Source organism: Mustela erminea, chromosome 18 (genome assembly GCF_009829155.1).
Source record: "Mustela erminea isolate mMusErm1 chromosome 18, mMusErm1.Pri, whole genome shotgun sequence".
Lineage (NCBI taxonomy): Eukaryota > Metazoa > Chordata > Mammalia > Carnivora > Mustelidae > Mustela > Mustela erminea.
This window is the reverse complement of record NC_045631.1, coordinates 50,678,497-50,701,567: the sequence shown is the minus strand read 5'-3', so window position 1 is coordinate 50,701,567 and position 23,071 is coordinate 50,678,497. Positions and strand designations below refer to the sequence as shown.

General features: G+C 48.3%; 1 protein-coding gene across 2 annotated transcripts; it reads left to right on the top strand.

The window, feature by feature from the left end:
* Positions 1 to 418: 418 nt before the first annotated feature.
* LOC116578524 lies at positions 419 to 22,106 on the top strand. 2 transcript variants are annotated; one of them, XM_032322986.1, is made up of 5 exons: positions 419 to 634; positions 8,604 to 8,800; positions 18,325 to 18,452; positions 20,468 to 20,614; positions 21,863 to 22,106. In XM_032322986.1, exons 1-5 carry the CDS (start codon positions 567 to 569, stop codon positions 22,091 to 22,093), a joined length of 771 nt encoding a protein of 256 aa, XP_032178877.1. In that variant the 5' UTR covers positions 419 to 566; the 3' UTR covers positions 22,094 to 22,106. The 2 variants fall into 2 exon arrangements, with proteins under 2 accessions (XP_032178877.1, XP_032178876.1); XM_032322985.1 differs by having other exon boundaries at positions 20,441 to 20,614.
* Positions 22,107 to 23,071: the final 965 nt, after the last annotated feature.

The following is a 23,071-nucleotide window of genomic DNA, read 5'->3' as shown; positions in this document are numbered from 1 at the left end:
ACCCTGGTCAGCCATCTTGTTGCAATCAGTACGCACCTCCCCTACTCATGGATGTGGACAGATCTGATTGTGTTTCTTTAGTGATCCAAGCGCAGGGAGGCACATGAACAGGAAACTGCTTAGGACAGCATAGGCTTCAGACTGATGAAAATCAGACTGATGCCCATGAGAGCAGGAGAAGGCTTCAGAATGCTGTTTTTTTTTTTTTTCTTCAGAACACAATTTCCATCCCAAGTAAAACCCTTCCTTAAAAACATCACGATCATTAGAACAAAAAGGGTTGAAAACATGCAGAGGAAAGCAAAGTTAAATTCTCTTCCTCAGCACTCCCCCCCCCCATTTAAAACAGGCCCAGGAATTTCATCTGCAAAATTCTTTTAGGAACATCATAATGTCAACATTCCAAAGGAAGCTAGAACCCCCAGAAGCAGGGTCTAGGATGCCAGAGGAAGGGTGGAGAGAGACCCCCATGAATCCTGGGATTTTGTATAAGGGCAAAGGCTAAGGAGTAGGAAATAAAGTGTGAAATCCTATCAACACCGTTGACTCTGGACACCATCCTAAGAATGTCCCACTTCACTAATTGGAAGGTCTCCCGAGTAAGCAACTGCTTGACGCTGCGTGACAACGTCAGGTAACCAGCTCCTCTCTCTCTCTCTCCCTTTATGGCACCAGGGCAAGTTCTACGACTGGGAGCACAGCCTTCCTTAAGCCCAGGGTATGGCCCATCTGTCACCCAGTATTTTAACAAGAAGCCATTTAAAAAAAAAAAAAAAAGTGAATGACTTTTTGATAAGGTAGAGGGGATACGGATATTGTTCTGTATGAATTTCCTTCCATGTTGTTATATTAAGATGATTTAATAAGTAAAGGTAATGACCGTGTTAAAGTAAATGCATTCACCACGCCTAACGTGACTCAGCGGCTCTGGGGCAAAGGTCCACTGTAAAGGGTCAATCTCGTGAGGAAATCAGCATTGACACAGAACACTCAGAGGTACTGAGCAAAGGAAGCTCATTGTCGGTCATCACTCTCTCTCACTCTGGAGCCGCCATGCCTCCTTGATGGCAGAGGGGGGGAAATCGCTGATGTGGATAACTTATTCTGTTGGACTAAGTTTGAAACATTTTGCTTTGAAATGAACTCAGCCTCCTATGGGTAAATACTACATCAGTTCGAATGTGGTTTCTTCCCTTTCTCTAGAAGTCACTTGTCTCACTCCTCCTCCCTCCAACATGGCATCTGGGTGCAGAAGGAAGCCGATACAGCCTTGTAGGGATCCTTGGTGTCCTCAGCTACCCGTTGGTCTTGTTCCTGGATGTCCTGGTCTGGTGTTTAGTTAGGTGTGGCTCATCTTGCTGTCCTTCGTGGGTGTCCATCTTGCACCTGCTGCTGACCCCGCAGGTCCCTGCAAGTCCCTCAGATCACCAGGTGTGGGTGCTTTATGGCCTCTCACTTCCTTGCTCTGATGATAGGCTGATGCCAGGATACAGACACTCTCACTCCTGGGCATCCTCTCACCAGGACAGACAGAAACCCCAGGCCTCAAGGACCCCTCCATCCTGGCCGTTCCACTGCCTCCAGACCCTGGTGGACATGGTAGGAAACTGCAGAGCAGGGGGTTGTGGTGGGTGAGCCAAGATGTGCTCAGGCTCCCTCAAACCATTGGGGTTTCTGTGAGCGTTTCTAACATCTCATCACCCCAATTTCGCTGAAGCCAGTGGGCAGGGGCAAGGGGAAGCCTGGGAGGGGAGAAGCAACCACTTCTCAGTGACCAAGCTGTGGTGCACATCCAGGTTTTACCCTCTCAGAGCTGCTTTCCGACCTCTCATGGCAACGCCTTCTACTTCCCCTTTCTGTCTGGTGGAAATTGTCCCTAAGTCATTTCCTCTGCCGTTCCGCACGATGGTTTTCTTTTGATCTAGCCTCATTCTTTCCCTGTTAAGGGAAACCACGAGCAATGCAAAAAACTCTTTCTTCACAAAGCTTGATTTCTCTATTGCTGTGGGCTCAAAATGCCACCTCCAAATCTGGATCTTAGCATTGACTCCGTTTTCTCTGCTGTAAGAATTCTGATTTTCTCCAAGATAGTGGACACTCCATCAACCAATGACTTAGAGTGTAGAATAGATCAAAGTAGTTTTGCAAAGATATGGGAGAGGTACAAGGGAACTGCAGGGAACAGTGGACCTCTGGACCCAAGACCTGATGACCTGAGGGGAAGGGCCACCAAACCCACAAGGATAGAGTGTGGAGAGAGAACCTGTAGCCTTCAGGAAGGGTCCTAGCATGTCAAGGCAAATCCTCAGGGAAGGAGTCAGCCAGAGGAATAAATATTGGCATCATTATCCTCCCCTCTTTCGATTCCCTATTGGTACATCCCATTGGTCACATCTAACTGGACAGCAGAGGCAAGACAGTTCATTGATATAACCCAGCGGGTGAGCTCCAGTATGGAAACAAGCAAAGGGTGCATACGACAGACAACGGAGGATATCTACCCCCAAACCTTTTCCCTGAAAGGAGACTGGGGAACGAATCAAGTACAAGGGTGTATGAAAAAGAAAATCTCATTGGTATTTTTAAAAAATATTATATCCCTGTAACATACATCTGTCTTACCGAGTTTGACTTCTGCCAGTATTCATCTAAGTTTGTATTCCCATTAGATGCCCACAAATTCGCAAAGTGTTCTGATGATAACAATAGCTAGCCCCCAGGGCTTTCTGTAAGCCCAGCACAGTGGGAAGATTTTTGTTGATGGGATTTAATGCTTAAAGGAACCTTCTGGGATAAGCATTACTATCACGTCCAGAGTACAGATGGGGAAACTGAGACTAAAAGAGTTAAATAATTTGTCCAAGGAGTGTCTGGGTGGTACCGTCAGTTAAGGGTTTGACTCTCGGTTTCGGCTCAGGTCGTGATCTCAGGGTCATGAGACGGAGCCCCGTGTAGGGTTCTGTGCTCAGCATGGAGTCGGCTTGAGATTTTCTCTCCCTCTTTCCCTCCTGCTCATACTTTCACTTTTCTCTCTCTTTCTCTCTCAAATAAATAAATCTTAAAAAAATAATTTGCCCAAGGCCATACAAGCTTATTGAGAGTACGTACAAGGTCTAAGACCATGTTGTCTAAGAAGGACAGGGAGCTGGGAAAGGGCACCTCCAACCATAGCATCAGCTGTTTCTAAGTCACGGCTAACAGTCACCATAGGGAGCAGTGGGGACCCCATGTCACCAGCTCTGTGTTCTCAAGAGAAGTTTGCAATCCACCCTATGTGGGAAACACCCCCATTTTTTCATTTAATTGTTCAATTACACTTTTTCATCTGATTTCTCAGATGGGTGAGTTAAGCACACTGTAAGCTTCCAGTTCGCAGACTTTGCTAGACTGTGACAGAGAAACCCCACCCAGCACCCCGGCACCCCTCCACCCACACCATAATGTTTGCCAAAGGCCTCACAGACCACCAACGTGTTTGTTTCCGGTCCAACTGACAGCCATGGTAAGTTTTATAGGAATGATATGATGGACTACTTGTGATTACCAGCATGAATTAGGTACCATGCATACTAAGACCTTCACCTGTGTCATATCACTTAAACTCTACACCAACCCCACAATTTGCATATACATCATTATACCCATTTTACAGATGAAAATATTGGGTTTGGAGACATGAGGTCGCAAGCATGCAGTCACAAAATAGAAAATGGCAGAGCTAAGGGACCAATTCAGGCCTCTCTGTCGCCCAAACATAGGCTTCTTCTACCCTAAGTCAAAGACTTTCCCCTGCACAATTCTGAGATCATAGATTGGCAATCAGAAATCGAGAGGGACCATCTTAATCTTCCAAGTCAGGTGCCAGTGAGAACCTCCAGATAATGCATTTTGCATTGTAGGCTGCCCCTCCGCCGTCCAAATATTGTGCTTTCTAAAAGCACCATCCAGAAGAGAAAAAGAGATAAGCAAGCAGAAAAGAAGATAAGCAAAGTAAAGAGTGGGACAGCGTGTGCTCGTGTGCTCGGAAGTGGGCAGGCGGGTGGAAAAACAAACAGAATCAGCTGAGAGTGAATAGAAAGGCAGGGGCGCGGCTGAGGAAATGCTACGAGGTCCCTCAGTGCGTGCTTTTCCACACTTGCTTTACAGAGCAAAACGTCATTTGTAACGGTGCTTAAAAACAAATGAGTTCCGCTCACTGAAACTCAAAGGACAATATGAAGTCAATACCTTGTATCATCCCCTAGGCATGCCTTCCCAGCCCCGAGTCCTTCTTTCTCTCTGCACGTCATGTTTCTCATCTTCCTTTCTGGATGTCCGTCTCATCCCTCTCAACCTCAGCAGCTCTCGGACTCCCCGCACCCACTCCTCGCCCCGCAGGAATAAAGTCTGATCCAACGAGAAGTTGCAGAAGAGAAAATCCAGTGTTACGTATTCCCACCCGCCACGCCGCTCCCCAGATTTATTGCTGACCCTTGAGCCATCCCTGATTTCCCCCAACCTGAGTTGTCACAAGCTCCACGACATGGTCTTCCAGAGGTTTTTGTCATTACTTCTAAAGTTACACCAATAAATGATAAACTTAACCCTTTCAAGAGACTTAGTACCACGGGACTTCTTCATGTCTACCGAGAGCTGAGAATCAGGTGTCCCCAGGTCATACTTCAGAACGGATTTCCGGTCCCCCGCCCTTCCACATCGTTGTGCCCCTAGGACAGCCCCTTCTCTCTAAGTAGCACCAGCTTCAACCTGTTGCTCAGGTCAGAAGGCCAACGGGTCTCCGGGTCTTCTTGTCTCTTGTGGCCTCTAGCTGGGGGCCGGGGCGGGGTTGGGGGGGAGGAGGCTTGCCGAGTCTACTCCCCCTCCCCCCACCACCTCCACCAAGACTGATGCAAGCCCCTCCCCACACAGCCTCCCCACGGGTCTTCCTCCTTCCAATCTCTTCTTCACAGACTGGCCAGCCTCATCCTCATGAAATGCAAATCCTAACATGCCACGTGCTCCTGGCTTTCTGCCTGCTTCTGGAATAAATCTAAAACCCTGAACATGTCCCATGGGGCCCTGCCTGACCCGACGCTGGCCTCCCTGTGCTGCATCTCACACCACTTTCCCTCTCCCTGCCCTCTCCAGCCACAATGGTTTGCTTTCTCTTCCTCAAATATTCTAGTCCTGGACCGTCTCAGAGCCTTTCCTGGGACCGTCTTCACTGTCCAGATGCTCATTCCTTAGTGTCTCTTGGTACAGCTTCTTCTCACCTTCAGCTCTCAGCTCCTAATCCTTTTGGCCAGAGAAGCTCTGGCTCTATCTGATGTGCACTCTACTGTGAACAATTAACATAGAGTTGGGGACTTCATGAAACAAAGAAAAACAGAGACAGAACGAGGACAACAAGACCTGAGTATCGAATGACCAGGACCCACAGGCCCTCTCCCACAGCCTCGACAAAGCCCGGAGTCAAAGCGAAGGCAGAGATCGCTGCCTGCGTGTGAAAGCAAACAGCCAGTTAAACTTACAGACACATGCCTTGGAGCGTAAGTTAAGATCCCCAAAGATATTTTCTAACTGACGATGTGGAGCTGTGGAACAAGATGCAAAGATAATAAACACATTTAATTTGAAACAGATGGCAATCTGGTCACTGGTTGCTTGACTTGGGCCCCTTGAAAAAGCATTCTCTTCCCTTCAACACTGTGTGAGTATAATTTTTGAAGTGCCAGGATGTGCTCTCATGGAGGACATCCCCAGCTCCCCGAAGGTCCCCAGATGGCAAGGCAAGGCTTAACTGAGTCCTGTGGACCCACGTTCATTGGCGTTTATCTGCCTAGATCTGGTCGACAGTAAAGCACAGCTACAACTTTATAAACAAGCAATCCAAAGTGAGGGAGGCACGTTAGGGTCCTCGAATAGGGCACTAGAGGCATGTATAATAACACATCTATTGAGTGTAGATTTTCATAATGTGCCAAAATATGCCTTAGGGTTGTCAGTACAAATGTTACAACTTGCTAGAAAAGTTGGAGGCATCTAGTGATCAGACACAGAGCAGATGTTCTTTTAAGCTAAAAAATTTTGTTTCCCTAAAAAAACTTTCCACCTACTTGCAACTATGCAGCTTACAAACTGCTTAGTGGATCTTTCGAGAGGAGCGAGAGAGGAATCCTAAGGGAAGCAAAGTTTCAGGAACAACAACTTCAGAAACCAAGTTTAGACTCATCAAAGAAAAATGATGCACTTTTCAAAGATTTGCATGGCATGGAGAAAGGTTCAGGTTTCTGTCCAATATCAGTGAAAGGTATTTCAATGACAGGTCCTAACCTGAGGCTCCACACAGAGACTGGGATGTTTCTATATCCTTAACCATTTTCTTCTAATTATCACCTCTAGGATGCCAGTTTTCCGATTACATTTCTTTGGGTTTCAGGGGAAAAAGTTAAATCCACCAGAGATGCTGCCACTTAGCGCTAACCACAGAATTCCAAAGCAAAAATTACGTCCAGCTTTCTGAGCATCTTACTGTAGTTGGACATTCTAGATGAATCCCAGATGCAACCTTCACAGGGCCAGAAGTCCCAGCCTTGACTTTCTGTTCCCACCTAATTCTGGTCATCACTGCAGATCAGAGGTTGATTACACGTGCCCCTCTGACATTCCCGTCCACATAGTTCATATTTTGAATCTACTGTCTTTTGTTCTTCTCTACCTTTACCCAATACTTCGTCATCTGTCCATCCACCCATCCTCCTGTCCATCCATCCATCCATCCAATACGGATTGAGGATCTGCCTCTTGCTAGATATAGTGCTATGTGTTAAGGAGGATGAGATAGAGCCTGTGACTTCATAGAACATAAAATCTAACCGTGAAAGTAGGTACGAAAACAGACCATTTATTGCACAACTCGTCATTACTAAAATGGAGATGCTTGAAAGATGCCAGAGAGGTGCCTGGGTCGCTCAGTTGGTCAAGCGTCTGACTTTGGCTTGGGTCATGATCCCTGGGTCCTGGGATCGAGCCCCACGTCGGACTCCTGGCTCAATGGGGAACCTGCTTCTCCCTCTTTCCCTGCCCCTCCCCCCGGTCATACTCTCCAGTGTGCATTCTCTCGCTCTCAAATAAATAAAATCTTGGGAAAAAAAGATAATGGAGAACAGAGGGAGGAAGGTCTATATCTCAGGGTGAGAACTGGGAGGTGTCATGAACAGCACCATAGGGAAAGTAATGAGTAGGAGTTCTCCAGGTGGATGAGTATTTAGGGAAGGGAAGGGGGGGAAAGGGTTGCATTCCAGGCAGAGGGAGAGAGACAAGCCGATCCCAGAAGCCCGAGAGCCAGCAGCATTTCCGGGGCACTGAGATGGTTCTCGTGTTGCAGGAGCACTGGGCTGGGGGGCAGGGAGGTCGAGTAGAAGAGAAGATGGAGAAAGGAGCAGATCAGGTCAGATCAGGAAGGACCCTCTTCCTTCGTGGGTCTTGTCCAGTGCAGTGACTTGGATGTTGGAAAATCATTGAAGGGGATGCTGGGTGGCGCAGTCGGTTAAATGTCTCATTCTTGGTTTCAATTCCGGCCAGGATCTCAGGGTCCTGGGATCGAGCCCGCCTTGGGTCTGTGCTAAGCATGGAGTCTGCTTGCGATTCTCTTTTCCTCTCCCTCTGCCCCTCCGGCTCATGCCTTATCTCTCTCCCTTTCTAAAATAAAATCTTTAAAAAAGAAAGAAAGAAAGAAAAGAAAATCACTAAAGAACGGCTTAATATTCTCCCCAAACACAAATAATTGATATAATGGGAAATAGGAAAAAGAAACAGAAAACACAGTTGGATGAGCAGTATATTACCCCTACCCTGTAAAGAAGAAATACCACGGAGACAGATGGTAGCTACATCGTGCAGAGCACAGCCTGAAGTGCAGAGAAGTCAAATCACTGTACTGTGTAAACCTGAAACTAAAGTAACATGGTGTGTCAACTATACTCAAATAAAAAAATAATTAAAAAGAAAATTGCTTGATAGTAAAAATACACACAGCAGGGGCGCCTGGGTGGCTCAGTGGGTTAAGCGCCCGCCTTCAGCTCAGGGTCCTGGGATCCAGCCCCCACATCGGGCTCCCTGCTCAGCGGGGAGTCTGCTTCTCTCTCTGCTTCTCCCCTCACCCGTGCTCTCTCTCTCTCTCAGTCACTCTCAAATAAAGAAAATCTTTAATATACATATACATATTTTATGTAAATATATATTTTTCTATATGTACACACACACCAGCTCTTAGATGTTTCCTGACCTCCTGTGTCTCCTCCCCGTAAGACCTGTTTTCTTTGTAATATATCTGTGCGCGTAAGTGTGGAATTCCTTCGTGGCACCGGTGGAAGCATTAGCGGTGGGACCCCTGTTCTCCAATTGTTCTGCTACTTGGGGGATCGCCCCACCCTTCTCTTATGACTGTGCTGTGCAAATACACAAAAATAAGCTGACATCATCCATTTATTTTCTTCCCAGATTAAATAATATTTCATGAAGTTGCAAGTTCCGGTCCCGTAACTTCCTCTTCAGGCCACTCACTTGGGGGTTGTTGAGTCCCTCAGAACATCACAGCTGATGGTGGATTTTGTATCCTTTAGAGCTCCCCATGAGAGGAAGAAAGAGAACAAGAAGCAAGAGGATCTGCCTGAAGGCCAGCCCTTGCCCGATGGGCAGATGCTGCAGAAGGGGCAAGGTGCCCAGATCTCTAAGGACAAAGCCAAAGACAAAGGAGGGGACAAGGCTACTAAGGAAGGCCCATCTCTTGGCAAAACAGAACCGCGAAGAGACGCCAAGGGTAAGACCAGCCCGGGGCTGGGGACAGACCCCACGCCCGTGCATTTGCAGGCTCCCTTTGGGTTTATACAATTGGTGTCCTGGAGCGGGAGCTTCTCACGCAGGCGCAGAGCTGCCAGGGTAGGAAAACACTGTGGTTGCAAACCAGCAAGTCCGCAGAGCTCCTGCTGTTCATGACCGAGCTTCTGGCTCCAGAGCTCTAGTTTCCATACTTAGGTACGATCTGGGGCTGGGCCAGAAAGGCCCAGAACAGTGGAAAGAAAGGTCGCGCAAGCCCATTAGCTCAGTGGCCGCGTTCTGTGCCGTGGGTCCCAGAGGCGGTCTCATCTTCTCAGTGAGGGAAACTGATACTTGGGAGGAAAAGCAGAGGGCACCATTCCAGGGGTGACGGGGGTGGGAGGAGGCGGCTTTGTTCTGGTCAAGGGACCCCCAACCCTTCTCCCCATCAATCACCCTGGCTTCTGCTGAGTTGGGTTCTTCCATGCTGGGCTGCCTGTTAGCCCAGCAAAGCACAGACCTGAGCCTCATCCTTGTCCCATCAAGGCAGGAAACAGCCTTGCCAATGCCGTCTCCCGTCTACTTTGCCGAACGAATTGCTTAGTGTCCGTGGCAGGTGTCTTCAGAGTGGGAGGCAGTGGCCACGGAGCTGATCCACGGGAGGGCAGCTAAGCCAGCTGGAAGCGCGTCTTCTCGCTTCTCCTTTTGTATATTCTCCTCTCTGTGCCCAGAGGGCTGGGGCGAGTCCTCTGTGCATCTCCACCTTTCTCCAGCTAAAGAAGTCAGACCTTCTGCAAATACATTGACACGGCATTTCCACTAAGTGGGCCCCTCGGGACAGGGGAAGGAAGAGCAAGGGGGTATTTTTAAGATGAAAAGTTACCTTTAAGCCTCATTTGCTACCTGGAAATACAACCTTTTCTGATCATTAACATGGACCTATCACTTCCTCCACATGCTGAACACAGGGACAAAAGATCATTGCCAGAAGGAGATACATAAATTCTCCTAATTACCCCCAGAGACCGATGTGCGGGGAATCAGAAAGGGCTTTCATTATGCAACCAGAGCTCATTTCTTGAAAATCAGAGTTTCGCTTCCCTAAAAACCTTTTCAGCTTTAGGCATATTCGGGCCAAGGAAAACCACGACAACCAAACCAGATAAAGGAGAGCTTGAAAAGTTGGGGGGGGGGGGGTTTGTTTGTTTGTTTGTTGTCTTGTTTTGTTTTTTTGCAAATCTCGGTCTTATTCCCTGGGACTGAAACTAGTATTTAAGGAGAATTGCAGGGTAAGAAAAGAGAAGAGATGTAGCCAAGCAGTGTAGGAGAGAGAGGGGAGACCCTTTATTGTGGGATAAAGACCTCAGCCTTGAAGCCAAGCAAGTGCAAAATCTTTGTTGCAGACCCAGCTGAAGATGACCTATAAACTTTGAAGGCCTGTGGGGGAAAATCTCTGGTCGGCTCCTGTCTCCAAGCTCAGAGGCTTGCTGACGGCACTCCCGGAAGCCCAGGGCTTTTCCAGATACCTCCCCAGAGCAGTATGCCCTTCCCCCACTCTTCCGACCTGCCCGATTTGTATTCGTTTCCAGTTCTGTTCAGTGATCAGAGCCCCCCTTGCTTTTTGACCTTAGCTTCCCAGAGCAGCCATTCACACAAGTCATGTAAGCAACGAGAACTTTGGGGGGTGCGTGGGCTACCAAGGCAGACTCCATCCATCTCCGGGGAGCACCCACTCTGCATCAGCCTCCCTTCCAGCGCTGAAACCACCTTGGTGAACGAGCCTGGTGATCAAAGACTCGCCTGCAGTGAAGGCATGAAGGGGCCCCGAGCTGTTCTCCAGCTCACCCCCAGCCTTGCAGAGCAGTATTGGTGGAGGGTGAATGTGAGCAGTGTTCCCACCCGCTCCGGTCCAGTCTGGGCCAAGTCAGTTATCCCAGGAGAATGCCAGTGCTCGCTCCAGAAGAAAGTAGTGCCTGGGGAAGCTTTGGAAGCATTTATCCTGGGAGCCTGAGGTTGGGAATCCACAGACCAGCCACAGGCCCCCATGTGAGCCCTTCTGGTTCTTATTTTCCTCCCACTTGAAAGTAATTAGGCTTTTCTTCCATTTGGGGGTTTCTACCCACTTCTGACCCCAAAAGGCTCAGGAAATTACAAAGCAAGTTTTCCAACAGATGTTTTTCCCAGCGTCAGGCGGTCCAGCACAGCTGCCAATTTGCTCTCCCTCCGTCTTGCAAGCCTGATGCATTCAGAAGCTCGGAGAGGCCTCCGCTGAAGGACCCCTTGCTTGTGGAATGACCGGCTGCAAAGGCGAGGCTGCTTTTCGCTGCCTGAGAGGCACTCCCAACCCCACAGAGAGCCTGCCAGGCAAGAGATCCTGGCTGGAAACGTCCATAGGGGGTGTAGGATGTACAGATCGACAGTGGAGTGGTAGAGTGTGTGTGTGTATGTGTGTGTGTGCACGCGTGCATGGGAGAGGGAGACAGAGAGAGAACAATAGAAAAAGGGAGGGAGGGAGGCTCATACACGTTTAAGGATCGGGGGAAATGGGCTCCCTGGGAAGTGTGCGGTTTGCACAGCAATCTTTGGAATCTCGAGGCTGAGTGCACCAGGAATCTTCAGCCACTCCCTAGTCAGAAAGCCATGTGTTGTATGAAATCGGAACCACATCCCTTGCCTGTGACCCGCCTCCGCTCGGGGGGAGGGGGGAGGGGTCTCTGGGGCGATTTGGAAGATTGTAGATCAAAAGGAGAGCTTGCTTCAATTTGTCGGAGTCAGGAAAACACATCACTCAGCCCAGTATTGGGTAACTGCACATCCTGTCTAAACACGCTCCCCAAGCCTTGATGGCTTAGCAGAGCATGACTTGGTTTTCTCTGAAAGCAGCAGATGATTGAAAGAGAAAGGAGAGGAGACAGAGCAAAAGCTCAGAGACAGGGATGGGTCCACCGCTGACAGGCCACATGACTTGGTGCAACTGGTCCCGGATTTGGGTGCTTCGGTTCTGCTTTGTGCAAAACCGAGCTCACTGCGCTCAGAGCATCAGAGAATCACCACGATAGGAGAGATCTTCAAGGTCATAGTGTGACCGTTAAGAGCCTGACACATAGTAGACACTAAGTAATTCTAACTCTTGAGCGAAGGTGCTAACACGTGACCCGCGGGGTCCCCTGGACGCCATCTCTGCAAACAGTCGTTCCCTCTAAAGTGCCAGCAACGACAGGACCATCTACTGAGCTGGGCCACTCTGTCTTTGGCAGCTGCAGCTGTTAGCATCCTAAGCAAATCCAAATCCCCATCCAGAACTGCCTCCTGGAAGCTTCCATCACTGGTTCCCATTCCATCTGTTGGGGCAGGGTGAGAAGGTGGGGTGAGATGGGTTTGATCACTCTGCTATGAAGCAGTCTTTCCTAGCTGCCGTGTCTCCCAGTGGCTTCTCTCTCCTTCAGTCTAATTGTTCCCACCTCCTTCAGCCATGCCCCAAATCACAATGAATGAGGGACAATATACCTAGATGCCCCGAGCTGAATTCAGTGATTCAGCTGTGATTAGACCAGGGAGGGAAAAGTGGGTCTGTCCCCTTCTTGTTACAGATCCTGTATGCAGTGATGCAAGGCAATCACCTCAATGACATGCGCAGTGGGCAACCCCACTCATCTCGCCCTGAATCTGAATATACTTTTCAGATCCCAAACAGATGCTCACGTCAGAGTTGCTCAAAGACAAAGAACAGCTCCTTCTTGGGTCTTCTGTGCCTTAGACAAAATTAAACACATCAGGGCCAATGAGTGATTCATTATTGTGGTTCAAATCTATTTCAGCCACCCTATTCCTCCTCTCACACCATTATGCATCCTTCCTATGAGTCAGTAATGAAGGAGAGAGGCGTCCCTGAGTTCCCCCCTCACCCTCATTATACTCTAGAAAGGATCCTTAAATTATAATGATTATTCCTTGCACACGTTAACACTGTGTTAACATACTTACCAAGTATGTTTCAAATACTTGGGGAGTGTACATTATTTTTTAGATTTTCGTATCAGACAGAATTACATGTGACCTGAAGGGAGAAGAAAAAAAAAATTCCACCAACAGAAAGGAGTGTATGTCCCCCATATGACAAGATGTCCAGAGGAAGGCAGTGCAAGGCTGGCGGGAGCTCTATGATGACATCAGAGACCCAAGCCATTCATAGACTTCTTCTTATCATGAGGATAAGTCCTCATGCTCCCAAAATGGCTGCCCACCTCTATGCATCACATCTACCTCCCAGGCAGAAAGAGGACAGGTGAGTAAGGAGAAAAGAGAAAGATACATTCAAGCTGGCTGGAAGAAAACAGTAACATTCCAAGACACCCCTTCCCCACCAACAAACTTTTACACACACACACATGCACACACACACACACACACACACACACACACACACACACAGGAAAAGCTAGATTAAAATGTACATTACCGCTACTAGCAGTAAAGATTAGCTTTTCTTTAAGGAAGGGCAACCCTAATAATCATGATGATCTAAACTCTGGAAATCAGAAAAGTCGGTTGCATCATCTCAAAGGGAGCAAAACAGATGGGTGTCACTACGTGACCACTGGCCATGTCTCTTTTCTCCTTGAGGTTTCTTTGATGCTCCGTAAATTGGCTTTTGTGCTCCTGGTCCTTCGTAGAAGGGTTTTCCTCAGCCCTTCTCCTGTAAGTGAGAATGTGTCCACGTGTGGGGACAGCTGGGAGCAAGAGTCTGAAAAGACACCCTAGCTCTGACACCCGCCGTGTGTAGAAACCACGTGTGACGTATGCTGACACATCCTGCTTCTGATTCCACTTTGTTCCACCAAGCAGCAGGGTTTGGTATCAGCCTTGGTTTTGTTCCATTTATATTTATGGAACATCAGTGAGCTCAAGCAGATGAGCCTTATTTCACAAACTGACGTTAGTGAAATAGTCGGTTTCACTTAACAGTGAAACAGTGAATGTCACTAACAGTAAGGGGTCAGAAACAGCAGGGTTCCACACACAGTTCCTCCATTCCTAATATGCAACCTTGGCCAAGCCCTGTGACTTGTCTGCATCATTATTCCTTCACTAGTGTATTTGTTTTCTATTGCCGTGTGACAAATTACCGCGGGGTTAGAAGGTCACAGCAACGCCTACTCATTATCTCAGTTTCTGTGGGTTAGTCCAGGCACAGCTTAGTTGGGTCCTCTGCTCAGCTCTTATCTGAGACTCAGGGTTGTCACCAGAGTCCATTTGCTTGCAGCTTTAGAAATCTTGGTGACATGTTGGGGTGCTTAGGTGACACAGTCGGTTAAGGATCAGACTCTTGGTTTCAACTGAGGTCATGATTGCAGGGTCATGATCTTGAGGTCATGATATCGAACCCCATGCCAGGCTCCCTGCTGAGTGCAGAGTCTGCTTGGGATTCTCTCCCTCTCCTTCTGCCTTTCCTGCTCTTGTGTGCCCTCTCTCTCCCCTCACCAAATAAATAAATACATCTTTAAAAAAAAGAAAAGAAAAAGAAAAAAAATCATGGTGACATCCTTCTGCATGCCCAGCATGACTTGAGTCTCAAGCCCCCTGAATTTCTTTTAAAGTGCTCACCTGATTAGGTCAGGCCCACCCAAGATAAACTCCCTTTTAATTAATTTATATAGTCAACTGATCAGGGGCCCTAATCACATCTGTAAAATCCCTTCACCTTTGCCACAATGTAACATACCTATGAGCTGTATCCCATCATATTCCCACACTCAAGGGGAGGGGGACTATAAAAGGCATCCATAATAGGGGGCAGAATCTCAGGCCATCTTAGAAGTCAGCCACCACACCCTGTAAAATGAAGATTCAAATAGGACCTCTTGTACATGGTTACTCTAAAGATGAAATGAGGTGAAGATAGCAGGAAGCATCCAGCAAGCAGTAACTGCTGTAATCATTCCAGAATTTCTAAGTATCTGCTGCATGGCAGGCCCCACGTTAGGAGCTGGGGATTCAGAAAATAATAATGTCAACCTCACTCTAAAAAAATCATGACATTTCTCTTAACACTAAATGTTCCTCACTACCCCAACCCCTTTCAAAAGCTGCCAAAAAGCAATAAAGCTTTAAAATCCAACTAAATGACTTTTTGATACAAAGTCTCAAGGTTTTATTTTTTCACTTATTGAAGTCACTGTCAAAAATAAAAAGTGCTGACTCCAATCAAAGACTAACATCCATAGGATTATTATTTCCACCCTTAAACGTCCCCCCCTACCTCCCACCCCGGTTTGGCCACGAACTTGCAGTCAGAGGAGCAGCTGTCTAGTAATATCGTGTCAACGCAGGTGAACTCAACTCTCCCTGGGTGTTCTTAGCCTCGGCTGCTCTCGGTCGAATCCCCTGGAGGGCTTGCCCGGGGTCCCACCTGCCGAAACACAGGTGCATTCAGCCTGGGGTGCAGGCTTGCTTTGGAATTTTTTAAGCCCCATCCTCCACACCCGCCGCCCCCGAATGCTCCCACACACCACCAGGGAAGAGAATTTCTGCTGGAGACAAAGTCTGATCATTTCCCACTGTCCGAAAGCCAAACTCCCCTTAAAGAGAAACTGTTGAAGACAGGACGGGCCAGACACGTGAGCAGCGATAAACGAGTTTTCCATATATTTGCAGCAAAGAGACTGAAATTCAACACATTTCACACCTTTTCAAGGTGCTCTCCCAGGTCTAGACCGCTGTTCCTTTTTGCAGACAGCCCACCCCTGGGTGGGTAGTAGCTAGGATCGTGCTGAGCACAGAATCCATTGCCCAGAAAGCTGCTGGTGCTCAGCATGTCTTCCGCTCGCTCATTCAGTCTTTATTTACTCTGTCACATACATGTATTGAGCACCTACTATATGCCAGACTTCAGGATGGGTGCTGGGGCTTCAAAGACCAACAGGACCCAAACGGTGCCTTCAAGAGCTCAGAGTCTAATGCCAAGATGCAAAGATGCCCTTCCTGGACCAGACGAGAAGTGCTTTCTGGACGGAGGACAGGAAGCTAGTTTTTCGGCTGTAAATAATCTTTTTAAAAACCTTCTCTGTCTTCTAGGACTACATGTATCTTTCTCCGGTTTTAATCAGTCCCAGAGGGCAGCCTCTTTCCAACTTCCCTTCCATCTCCCTGGCAACCATTCTTTTCCCCCATCCCACCCCGAGAAAAAATTACCAAAGAGAAGAACATAAAAACTGCCGAAATGTCATAATTACTCTGTAAGGGAGAAGAACCACATGAAGCCCTAGCCCCCTCCCCCTCCCATCCCTTCTAACCCTCTGGAGTTTTTCTCCCATACAGAGGGGCATACTCCACAACCCAGGACCACATCCTGAGCTGGGGAGGGGGGGTGGGGGCGGGAAGGGGGAGCTGCCTCCTTTCAGTTGCCGAGCAGTGCTGGCTTCCAGCAAGACCCACTGCCAGTGCAGCCGAAAGCAGACACTTACTGACCGAGGAGACTTTGGCAAAGCTCAGAGAAGCTGCATTCCTCTTTTTTTTTTTTCTTCTTAAATTTTAGAGGGAGAGGGAGGGACAGAGGAAGAAAGAGTATCTTAAACAGGCTCCAGGCCCAGCTCAGAGCCGAAGGCGGGGCTCCATCCCACGACCCTGAGATCATGACCCGAGCCAAAATCAAGAGTCAGACGCTCCACCAACTGAGCCCCCCAGGTGCTCCCGGATTCCTCTTTGAAGATAACACTGAGCCAGAGACAGCTGTTTGAGACAGAGCTGGTGGTGTAAAATTAGGAAAGGATTTGGCCTGTCTGGCTCTAGAGGGGACCTTTCCCCCCCAGAATAACACATGTCCATAGAGCCCCGAGAGGGATTTCAACTGGCAGTCCAGCGCCCCCCCCCAAAATGCCTCCCCCCTCTCATTTGTCTTATAAACACTTCCTGAGAATCCACTGTGTACAAGACCCTGGGCTCGGCTCTGCTAGCCCTCCACCACCCTACTTCCACCCATGAAGGTTTTGGAAAATATCAGAACCTTACTGTGGACTCAAAACTGAAGTATCGTGGCAGACGCCAGAAAGAATCGCTCTGAGTTATTTTTTTTTCTACCTACTCTGGCATCCTGGGGAAATTGCTGTCAAGCCTACTTCATTCTCTAGTTTGAAATTCTGTTCAAGTGCAATACCTCAGCTGGGGGTTGCTGAACGCTTTCAGGAGCCACACGAGCAAGTACCACCCAGACGCAGGTCTGGTGAGCAACTCCGAAGGTCATGGCTGGCTTGGTAGAGGAAAGCCTAGAGGAGGAGTCCTGCCTTCAGTTACGTGTCTGGTGCATGGAGGTGGGGTGGGGTGGGGTGGGGGTAGAAATTCTGCCCGACATCCTTACGAAGCTGGGTTACATGAAGCAGAACTGCTTCACATCAAAGTCACCAGGGTGAAAATCAGGGGTTGAGGGTCACGGTGATGAGATCATTTACTCCAGGACTCCAGAGCCGTGTATCTCTAAATGAGCCTTGTGTCCCTAACTGGTTTCAATGTGGGTCACGCATCATGTCTAGAAGATGAACTGTATGGCTTCAAGGTCCCTGGGAACCCTAGATCTTGTCTTTGAATTAGGCCAGCCAGCCTTGGCTTGGTTTGCTTCAGGCTTGGTGACGGGCCAGTTGTCTATCTTGCGCAGTGATTTTGAAACTGCTGAGAAAACTTCAGAATCCTCATTTCTATTTTGGAAATTAGCACTTGTCTCCTTGCGACAGGGGGTGTATTGAAGCATCCACTAATGCAGGGGTTGGCAAACTGCAGCCCATTAGGCCAAATTTGTCCTGCCATCTGTCTTCGATGACTTGCAAACTAAGAACGGTTTTTGCCATTTTTAAATGGCTGGAAAAAAAAAGAAATCAAAAGAATGATATTTTGTGATACATGAAAATCCTATGAAAGTGACATTTGGTGCCCCTCGATAAAGTTTTATTGAACCACAGGCACAGCTCCTCATTTACGTGTCATCTGTGGCTATTTCTGTGTCGCGACAACCGTGCCGTGTGGCAGCAACAGAGAGGGTATGACCGCCGAGCCCAGCCTATTTACCGTCCGGCCCAGCCCGAGAAGGTTGGCAGGCTTCTGCGTGAATATGAAAAAATAATTCTTCGCAAATCCAAAAAAGCAAGAGGATCCCCTAATTTGTTATTTAGTTAACCTGATTAAATGATCGTCTTGGACCCCATAATGAGCTTCTCTACTCGGTTAACTCCCCAGAGCAGCAATCAACTCACGGGGCATCCGCAAAACAATTTGCCAATAATCCACCTAGCAAAGAGAACGGCCCACCATGCTGATCATATTCCAGAAAGAAAATCAGAATATCCTACAGGTTCCATGTGTCTTTCCTAATGAGGGCTTTCCTTCTGGGCTCTGGGTTGAGGGTCTGCTTCCTTCTCTGGGGCACGAACCTCCCTTGTTATTCTGCGGGTGGGGGTCAAACCCAAAGACACGACCGCTAGGTCTAGCGCTGTGCATGGATCCTAAGAGTGTGGCATTTCTCTCCTCACTTCCCTGGAACAGACTGGAAGCTACCGATCCCGCTGGGACCTGTTTATCCACCATTAATCTCGAGTCTGAGCACCACCAAAGCTGTGGGACGAAGCTGGGACTTTTCTCTTCCAATAGCAAAGAGCTTACGAATACATGACGTGAGTCTTCCAAAAATCCCTCTTTCCCCCTATCTTTTGCACGCTGAGGACTGAGGGTGTGCCCCCCCCCACCCACGGAGTACACTCAGCAAGCGAAGCCCTGACAAAGACCACAGGAGCAGGAGTCAGTGGAGTGAGACACTCACAGGAAGCCAGGTGGGACACAGAGATCCCCTCTGGGGTCAACAGTCTGCAAGCCCAGAGGAGAAGGAGCCTGTTCTGGCTGGGGGAGGCCCTTCATTGGAAGCCAAAATCAGAGCCCTAAAAGAGGAATAGGAGGGAGGTAGGTGGGGTGGGGGGGCAGTAAGACAGAGCAGGGGTGGAGGGGGAGGAGACCCAGGCAGAAACGGAGACACGTGTTAATTGGGTTAAGGAGGTGATGATGATGCTGGAGATGCTGGCTCTGCCCGAGAAGGCCACGTGGCAAATCAGGGAAAGGAGGAGAGTGGGAGGAGCCTCAGTGGGAGGTCTCTCATTGGGACCCTCCCCGGGGGCTCTGGCCCCTCCAGAATGCTCAGGGCACCCCAGGCCCCATCTACACTCCCGCAGCTTGCTTCATGCCCTCGCTCTCCAAGGTGGGCTCTGAATAGCACCATCCTCGGAACAGAGTCACCAACCCCGAAGCAATGCAGTGAATTTATACTTGATGCAAGAGAAGGTCACAGAGAGACCTCAGCAAAGCCCTCCCACTGGGTGGGTCCCAGTTTCTCCATCCAGGAAGTGGGATTCTGGATCTCTGGCATCCCTCGGGGCCCCAGGTTTTGGTCAGCCCCTCTGCCCGCCCCCAGAGCTGCTAGTGCTGTGTCCTCTGGGCTCCTTATGGGCAATCCTAGAAAGAAGTAAAACAACAGACACATCCGTGTTTCCTGCTGTGTGGGAGGCAGGAAATGGCCCAAACCCCTAACTGGGATGAGGTTCCTACAACGTGTCCGGCCGCCCACTCCTAAGTAACCCCCACCCGTGCAGGTGTGTCGGCCAGGAAGAGGGCATGTTGGGCCATCAGCCACAGGAGTATGTCCCCTGCCCATGTTCCCAGCCATGCCCTGTGGGGTGTAAAAGTATTACAATGTGAATAGAGATAATGTTTGCTGAGCCTCCTTTGCAGACAGGGAGGGCAGGGCGTGCCTGGGGTGGCCCCCCTGGTCAGAATTGAAACTGGGCACCACTCTCCCACTGGCCACACATGGGCCAAGCAAGAGGGGTAGCAGCTCCTTGAAGAAACCAATTATGTAGGCAGAATCTGATGCTCTCTTGTCTGCACAAAGAGGCTGGGGCAGGAAAGGGAGCTGAGTGAGGGTGAGATGATCAGGAACCAGGATGACCCCATGAAAACAAGCATCATGGCAGTCAGAAGGCAGGGATTGGCCCTTCCCAGCAGTGGGCACCCAGCAGGACCACCTCCAGTAGAGAGCTGGGTCTGGGCAGAGGGTGCAGTGAAGGGGAACTCTCTGGCTGGGGAAATTCACTGTGCACCTTAGGGTGGTGTTTCTCCTAGTGGAATGTGGGCAGGGCTCCTCTGCTTCTCAGTCTCTAATACAAGTGAGATTAGAATCGCAAGTTAGGACCCTTCAACACACATCACACTCTGCCTCCTGCTCCTTGCCCCCAAGAAGGATAGCTTTCAACCCATGGCATTCTTGACATTCCAGTTTCATATAATCTGTGCCATTTCCAGGCTGGAAAAAGACCTTGTAAAGAATCTACCATATGGGTGGGTGTTGAGCCAAGGTCCTATAGCGATGGGCGGGCTCATAACTAGAGCTCAGTGCCCTGACACTCAACCTAGCATGCAGGACTCCCAGCAACAAACAGAAAGGATGCCCCTTTGAGCCATTTCCCAAGGTCACAGAAAATTTAGAAAGGTCAGTGGGAATCTAACTGATATCAAGAGGCAGGGACAAGAGCTGGCTGTTGTCAAAAACACGCCTTGTCTCGGTGTGAGCACGTGGAACTTGGGAACCACGTACTACCTCGGCTCCTCGCTACAGGTACATGTGGCCCGTCTGCCCCAGCAGGGCCCCTTCCGGCACTTCATGGACATGAAGGCAGAGAAGAGACTGGCCGGCCGGAAGGAGCGCCGCAGTCGCTATGGAGACATCAACGTGCACAAGTGCTATCAGTTTGGACAAATCTTCTCCCCTTTCCAGGCCCTCGCCACAACTGTGAGCAAGCTTCCCCATGAAAAGAGTTGTTAAGCCTTTCAGTGAGAACACTAGCAAACCCGAGTTATTTCCCCTTTTAAGAAAGGTATTAGTCAATTATGGCCACAAGGATGCTGCGTAACAAACATCCCCCAAATTTACTGACTTACCATTGCAACCGCCATGTGTTTCTCACTTGCTAGCCTGCAGAGAAATACACTCGTTCCATTTCTGTTGACTGCAAGTTCGTAGGTAGGAGGGAATGAAGAACTGAGAACAATAATCTCATCTACCACAAGAGACTAAAGGTAGCCTAGTACCTAATGGATAGTTACCTTAGGTTTAGGGGGAGATCTGAAGGCAAATGTTTGCAGCTTGGTGTTCAAGAGGAGACAGAGCTCTGGGGGAAAGGGAAGCTTTTGTAATAAGGGAAGATGGTTCTCGGTCCTATCCTTCTGTCCTACCTGTGACCTTCTGGACTCGGGTCAGTTCAAGTGGTACCATTCCAAAATGCATTTCCTTAAAACCAGAATCAATGAAACAAGATGGAATTGGGAGGGAGACAAACCATAAGTGACTCTTAATCTCACAAAACAAACTGAGAGTTGCTGGGGGGAGGGGGGTTGGGAGAAGGGGGTGGGATTATGGACATTGGGGAGGGTATGTGCTTTGGTGAGTGCTGTGAAGTGTGTAAACCTGGTGATTCACAGACCTGTACCCCTGGGGATAAAAATATATGTTTATAAAAAATTAAAAAAATTAAAAAAAAAACCATTACTGTAATGCCTTTCTAAATATACACTCTTGTGATTTTTAACATTTGAGTGTGCATATGAATCACTTGGGAAGCCTAATTAAAATGTAAATTCCCAGGCTTATAGTGATTTCAGTTGAGAGGGCTTGGGTCGGGTCTTGGAATCTCCTTTGTTAACAAATTCTCTGTCTACCACCTTCATTCATCATTGCTTCTTCCCAACTTTGTTCCCTTCACCAGTTGGCAGGGTGACAAATTCACCCTTGTTTTCCCATGGATTGGGAACAACAGCATTCCATGTGCTGGGTTTGTACCATTTACCAGGTATAGTGCTAAAGATTTTACCAAACCTTAATCTTTATGACCTCTACCACATCAACATCCTCATGTTATCGATGAAGCAAGAAATGCTGAGACATGTTAAGTAACTTGCCCAAGATTATCAACACTCAGGGCAGAGCCAGGATATGAATCTGCTAAGCTATATGCCATTGCCACTATTCTCTACCTTGTAGGAAATGCGAAGACTGGTATTTCCCCAAGACATGCCCATGAGTCCACACCTACAGAAAATGGGCATTTCATGCACCACCGAAGCGAATCTCCAGGATTTATCCTTGTCTTCCACAGAGCTGGGTATGAAAAAAGATGACAGCAACCATGAGAAAGAGAAGCCAGCGAGTCACATTAAGATCCCTTTATTCCCCCCAATAGTTAAAGCAACGAAATCTAATGACATGAAATAATAAAAATTTTAAAACTGCATTCTGGCACCTTACTGCAAGGCTTTGCATTACAACAGTGAGAGCCCAGAGACTCAGGAATGCTGACTTAAACTTTAGATAGCTTGAGAGCCACCAACGTGCCTCTGTGTGAATATTCTGCCAGTGAGACAATTAGGAACTGCAGTACTTAACCAGAACTGGATATCCAATAGGTTTTTCTCAGAAGTCTAAAGATGGGGGGAAAGGTTGGCTACAGTACAATGAATCAAGAACACCACTGTTTCCATTTCCTGGTCTGTCATCACTAGAGTTTTGGATGGCAACCTTGGGATTTACTCCATGTGGTGACAAAGTGGTTGCCATTGCACCAAACACCACATACTCACATGAATACACCAAACACTGGAAGGCCAAATGTTCTCCTCATGCTACAAATACATGCACATGTGTACACACACTCACACATATATGTACATGTACGTGTGCACACACAAGGAGAACCTCTCCTGGGAGCCACTCAGTAGATTTTTCAGCAATTCTTGACCAGGATGGTGCAGCTTGCCCATGCCATAACCCCAAGGGAAACTGGTAAGGCAAGTATTGGGTGTTTACCAGGAAGCATGTTCTGCCCTCACTAAAAGAAAGTAATAAAATGACTGATGGATCAATCAATGTCTGTGGACATTGTGGACACATCACTAGTTGGCAGATCAGACTTACAGTGAGAAATTTCTATTTTCTCTGGGTGAAAATGATCTTCTCATGATTTTTAAGCGTCCATCCTAAGGTTGCTCCTCCAGGAAGCCTCCGCCATCTTAACCGGCTTTCATTTTCATTTGATTTTAAAAGCAATGGGTGCTTATAATCAAAACTACTCAAAAGTTGAATAATCAGGAAAATAACAATGACCCAAATCACACTGTTTAGAGACAGCTAGTGTTTGCATCTGGGCGCTGTTAGATTGTTTTTTCATTCTCTTGCCATTTTTGGTAATGCCGG